This window comes from Ixodes scapularis, unplaced genomic scaffold (assembly GCF_016920785.2).
Source record: "Ixodes scapularis isolate PalLabHiFi unplaced genomic scaffold, ASM1692078v2 PGA_scaffold5__190_contigs__length_132052651, whole genome shotgun sequence".
Classification (NCBI taxonomy): Eukaryota; Metazoa; Arthropoda; class Arachnida; order Ixodida; family Ixodidae; genus Ixodes; species Ixodes scapularis.
This window is the reverse complement of record NW_024609880.1, coordinates 42,553,231-42,559,076: the sequence shown is the minus strand read 5'-3', so window position 1 is coordinate 42,559,076 and position 5,846 is coordinate 42,553,231. Positions and strand designations below refer to the sequence as shown.

The 5,846-nt window shown below is 45.7% G+C and overlaps 1 protein-coding gene across 1 annotated transcript; it reads left to right on the top strand.

Annotated features, from left to right (window-relative positions):
- The first annotated feature begins 4,506 nt into the window (after nucleotides 1-4,506).
- Nucleotides 4,507-5,397, top strand: LOC115316307 (elongation of very long chain fatty acids protein 4-like). The gene has a single exon (XM_029975707.2). It carries the CDS (start codon nucleotides 4,507-4,509, stop codon nucleotides 5,395-5,397), a length of 891 nt encoding a protein of 296 aa, XP_029831567.2.
- Nucleotides 5,398-5,846: the final 449 nt, after the last annotated feature.

The window sequence follows — 5,846 nt, the reverse complement described above, 5'->3', positions numbered from 1 at the left end:
CAAGTAAACAGTAACTGTAGACAAAACATTCTGGCCGTTACGAATGGTGTGGACCGGGTCAGCTGCACGATTAGTCGTCCAAAGATACAAACATGAATATGTTGTCTAGACAACATATTCATGTTTGTATCTTTCGTATCTATTCGATAAAGTTTCACACAAGCTGCTGCTATTAAAACTTAACAGTCTTAACATTGACGCAAATGTTCTGTCCTGGATAACTTGTTTTCTCACTAATCGTTCCCAGTTTGTAACCGCTAACGATGAAACGTCCCCGCTCGCCTCCGTCCATTCTGGAGTACCGCAAGGTTCTGTATTAGGTCCGCTATTGTTCCTTATCTATATTAACGATTTGCCGAATTCGATTTCTTCTTCAATTAGTTTATTCGCTGATGATTGTGTTATTTACAGAGAAGTTACTAACGCCTCGGATGTTCTGAATTTACAAACTGACATCAACCATGTTTCAAAGTGGTGTGAATTAGGGGGGATGGAACTTAACACGACTAAATGCAAGGCCATGACAGTATCGCGTAAATGTAATTTTCCTTCTTCTTATTTTCTCGAAGATGTCCCCTTACATTCTGTCTCTTCTTATAAATACCTAGGCGTGTATATAACCTCAGATATTTCCTGGCAAATGCATGTTGAGTATGTTATTAATAACGCTAATCGAATGCTGGGTTATCTAAAACGAAACTTTTCACTTGCCCCTTCATCTTTGAAACTAACTCTGTACAAAACGCTTGTACGCTCTAAATTACAATATGCTTCTTCTATCTGGGACCCCGGTCATTCCAAACTAACTAACGCCCTGGAATTAGTTCAGAACCGCTCTGCTCGTTTTATTCTTAATAACTTTCATCGCACCGCAAGCGTGAGCTCAATGAAAACTAGCCTATTGTTGCCTAACCTCAATTTACGTCGTAAAATAGCTCGCTTATGTCTTTTTCATAAGATATACCATACTAACTCATTACTTCACAACCGACTGCTGAATCAACCTTCTTATATTTCACCTCGCATTGATCATATGTATAAAGTAGACATTCTAAAATGCAACACTAATGCATTCCAAGAGTCATTCATTCCAAAAACTTCAGTGGATTGGAACCACCTTCCCGCATCTATCGCAACAATTGTTCCTGACCATTTATTTAGGACTGCCATGAATAATCTATACTGCTCAGATTGAGCTGCGAAGTGTACTACTGCCACTAACCCCCACTCCCCTCTGTAATGCCAATGGCCTTGAGGGTATTTTATATAAATAAATAAAAAAATAAATTCTGTTCTTTTCCCTTAAAACGTTGTGGTGAATTTTTGAATTCCCACAATTCCTTTGTGGCCCACTGCTTAGACCGCACTGTATGGACTCTCAAAAGAGACATATCCATTCAAAACTGGAGACAATAGAGAGTTTTAGAATAGAGGGCCCCAAAGCTTGGGGGCCCCCCAAAAAATAGGGGCTCACCACTGCGCATGCGCAGAACCCAAACTCTGTTTGGGGCTTTGGGTCGGCGCTTGGGCCCCATATCGCTTGGGGCCTGGTGGCGTCGGCAAGCATGGCGGCGCCCTTTCCGCTCGCTTCGGAGCAAATTCGTCATGGTCGCTGCAGTATTAGCCCATTTCAATGCCAATAAATAGTGTAACTGGCTTTCGCTTTGCTTTATCTCGCTTAAATCACAAAGAATGAGCGGTGGACTTGCCCCATTTTAATGATCGTCCCCGATTCTGGCCGTTTCTAAGCCTAAACATACGCGGTAACCGTTGACATGGCAACGTATTGCTACTCCGTGACTCGGAGTAGATTCCGTTCGTGGCTCGATACCTGCAGCTTGAAACGAAGTATTTCAAGGCTTCAAAGTCGTTCCAGCTCAGATCTATATAGTGCAGCTGCGCACAGAGCATGCGCGCTCGCATTCGTCTCAGTCTCGGCAGTTGAAGGCCCAAATCTTCGGCTGCAGATGGTCAAAGCGCACACGAACGCCCAAAAAAATTCAAAACCGAGCCATACCTAAAACAGCGCGCAAGCACAGGAGGAATAAAAGAGAACACAGGAAAGAGCGCTGACTCCCAACTTATCTATTGTGAAAGAGAGAGAAAGAGGAAGCCACGCGCACCCACAAGGTAAAAAGAAGAAAGAATAAAAACATACATTACTAAGTTGCGGTAGAAAAGGAGAATATTGACATTATAAGGTCACTACAAAAAAAAAAAAAAAAGATGAAAAAAAGAAGAAAGAAGGACAAAAAGTACATCTGAAGCTTCCTCTTTCTCTTTCTTTCACAATAGATAAGTTGGGAGTTAGCGCCCCTTCTTGTGTTTTGTTACCTTCCTCCTGCGCTTGTGCGCTGTTTTAGGTATGTATTCTAAGCACCAGCTAGCTCAACTCTCTATGTTACTACGAGAACAAGCGCCAAATCAGAGCGCTACGGAATGGATTGTTTTGGCTACACCCGAAGCGGGATGGCCGAACGAGTTGAGGCCGATCCAAGGCCAGAAGAAAATGGCGGAAGAGAAGGCTCCCGCGCGCGTTCGTTTCTCGATCGACAATGACATTTATGTGCTACGCGAAATGTACTCCACTAACCCATTCCAGGATTCCAGGAAATAGACTCCAATAGCCGAAAGGGTCTCCGAAGCAATCGGAAGAATTTTCTCCACGCGGGCCATCCGCGACCGAGTCGACCTGCTGCTGGCACAGTTTAATACGAGCACAGATTTCCCGGTGACTTTTTGTAACGTAACGTAAAAACAAAAACAAAAACAAACAAAAAAACGGGTTTGTGTGAACCGTGGTGTGAACGAGCCTTTAGCCACGGAGTAGCAATACGTTACCATGTCAACAGTTACGACGAATGTTTAGGCTTAAGGACGGCCAGAATCAGGTACGACCTTTAAAATGGGGCGAGCCAACCGCTCATTTTTTGTGACTTGAACGAGATAAAGCAAAGCGAAAGCCGCTTGCACTATGAATTGACAATGAAATTGGCAAATACTGCAACGACCATGACGAATTTGCTCTGAAGCGAGCGGAAAGGGCGCCGCCATGTTTGCCGATCACAACCCGGCCCCAAGCAATTGGGGGCCCCACGCTATATCTCGAATTTCACTTTGGGGGCACGCGCCAACCCAAAACCCCAAACGGAGTTTGGGTTCTGCGCATGCGCAGTGCTGAGCCCCTATTCCTTTGGGGCCCCAAAGCTTTGGGACCCCCTACTATAAAACTCTCTATAACTGTCGTGCTGCTTCAGCTACAGGATGGGCTAAAAGCAAGCTACACCCACCAGCGTCGTGCCTGCGACCGGGGAATGGCCCCGTCGAGTTCGCAGATAATTTCATTGGCGCACATGATAGCCTGGTATTTGAGGGCGTGCACTCTTTTGTGACCAGAGAAGTAAATCTTCTGATTTAGAGACAGTCGGCAGATGGGTCTTGCTGTGCTGTTCCAACTGGCGTTACCCTCCCTATTATTTGAACCGCAAGCCACAATAAAGTGTCGTTTCAGCGCAAATGTTTCGCGTTTTAATAAGTTTTAACTGTTAAGAAGTTCATTCGTTGTCCACAGTGGCGCTGCATGTGAAAAAGGCGAGCGTGCGGCGTTGCGTCGTCACAAACCCTATTCTATAAGCACGCTGTGTGAGGTGTCGTTGCGTTGGGTACCCCAAAGTGTTGGGTTTCCCAAAGCGTTGGGCCCCCTATTCTAAAACTCTCTAATCTGTCGCTGCATTGTGACTTCTCCTTTAAGAATCTACGTTATTTACACATAAAAGGGTACTGTTTATCACTATGAATGCCAATGAAGATCACTGAATTGTTATCAGACAAGTAAATTTAATCAGTATTTAAAAAGAAAGGCATATAAGTGCATTCTACACATTTTACAAAAATATACCAAACACCTTAAGATTACTTTGTGAAACCGTAACCGCTCTCGTAGTCTGTATCCGCGGCTTAGCGCTGCTAAATATAATACTGAAATCTTAACAAATCCAAAGGTAAGATTTATTATTTTTTTATTACAAAACAGTATTTTCTTTCATTTGCAGGATGGTAACGAATTTCAGCAACACATCATCTGTAGACGAACAAACGAGTAACTGCTTTTTTAAACTTATTTTTGGTAAGGGACACTACACTGAGAGAGAAGACAGCCCGCCTCAAGGTCGCATTTTATTTCTTTGTCTCCGTAACGTGTGTCGGGGGAGAACTCACTTTAGCGCCCACTTACACCACTCTTTCCCGAGTGATTGTTTCGTATGAAGACTTTTGTGCAGTTTTTTTTACTTTAGGCTTCTCCTATATAGCTTGTTGACAGGGACCTAGTTCTATACAGACTTGCGTCAAGACCTGAGTCTTCTCGCTGCGGTTGCGCGTGACTCTTCCGCACACTTTCAGTAACTGAGCACTCGAGCAGTGGACACCACTCGCGTGTCTTGTCTTCATAACTCCTGGACTCCGTGCCTACAAGTATTCTACCGTACGGCCCGTCACAGAACAGTTATGGAAACCCTAAATGTAACCACGGCGAATCCGCTCATCTCTGTGCTGTCCCTTCGGGACCCTCGGACCAGGAACTGGGAAACCCTGGAGAATCCGACCTACATGCTTGTGATTTTGGCCTCCTACCTCTACGTCTCCAAGTCTCTCGGCCCACGCTACATGAAGCACAGGGATCCCTACGAGCTCAAAGGAGCCATCATGATCTACAATCTTTTTCAAGTCCTGGCCAACATGTACTTTCTCTCACAGATGATCTACCACACGTTCTACGCGGCGGGTTACAGCCCCTTCTGTCAGGGCCTCACGTACAGCACAGACCCGCACGCCATCAGCCTTCTGAACGTGCTCTTCTGGTACCTCTGGGTACGCGTAGCCGACTTCTTGGATACCCTATTCTTCGTGTTGAAGAAAAAGTTTACGCACATCACCGTCCTGCACGTCTTGCATCACACTCTTGTCGTGTTCGGCGGGTGGATGTTCCTGCAGTTCGGCGGGGACGGGCAAGCCGTGTTTGGCGTCTGTCTCAACTCCTTTGTTCACATCATAATGTACATCTACTACTTCTTGGCCTGCCTAGGACCCTCAGTGCAGAAGTACCTCTGGTGGAAGAGGTACCTGACCAGGCTGCAGATTGGCCACTTCGTCGTCATCATAGCTCACGCGTCGATACCCATGTTTGTGGACTGCGGCTACCCACGGGTCCTCATCTACATCGCTATACCTCAGGTGATTCTCATCCTGGGACTCTTCGTCAACTTCTACGTGCAATCGTACATCAAAAGGCGAAATGTCGGCGCGGACAAGATGACCAAGACGTGCCTCGTGCAAAGTGGGGCACATCCGACAATGATAAACGGCGTTGCCAAGGACGCTGACAAGAAGAAGGTGTAGACCCTCTCTGGGGTAGGGTGGTCAACTGTGGACATTTAGCGATAAACAGACAGGGGACGATTTAGAGAAACGGAGTGCCGGCGCTAGCTGACGACAATCAGTCTACGTAAGGCTATTGACTACTTAAAGAGTGTCTGGTGGACTGGGAAAACAATTATTAGGGTTCATTGGGGTCTGCGGTGTTAAGCCAACGCTCTTTTTAAGCGTGATGGAAGCTTTGGGACCATTGATGCCGTTCAGAGAGAATGCCATCTTTTGTCCGTTGCACGACAAATACCAAAAATAATTTAAAATTGCTCGCGCTTCATGGATTGTTACCTAGCTAATTAATGACTGACTACCTCGTGTTGTTAGACTGCTGAGCTTGGGATTTAGACGTGTTAGCCCAGTGTTGAGACCGAGGAGTTCAACAGAATAATTAGAAGATGGGGGTCAGGCCAGATTTCAAG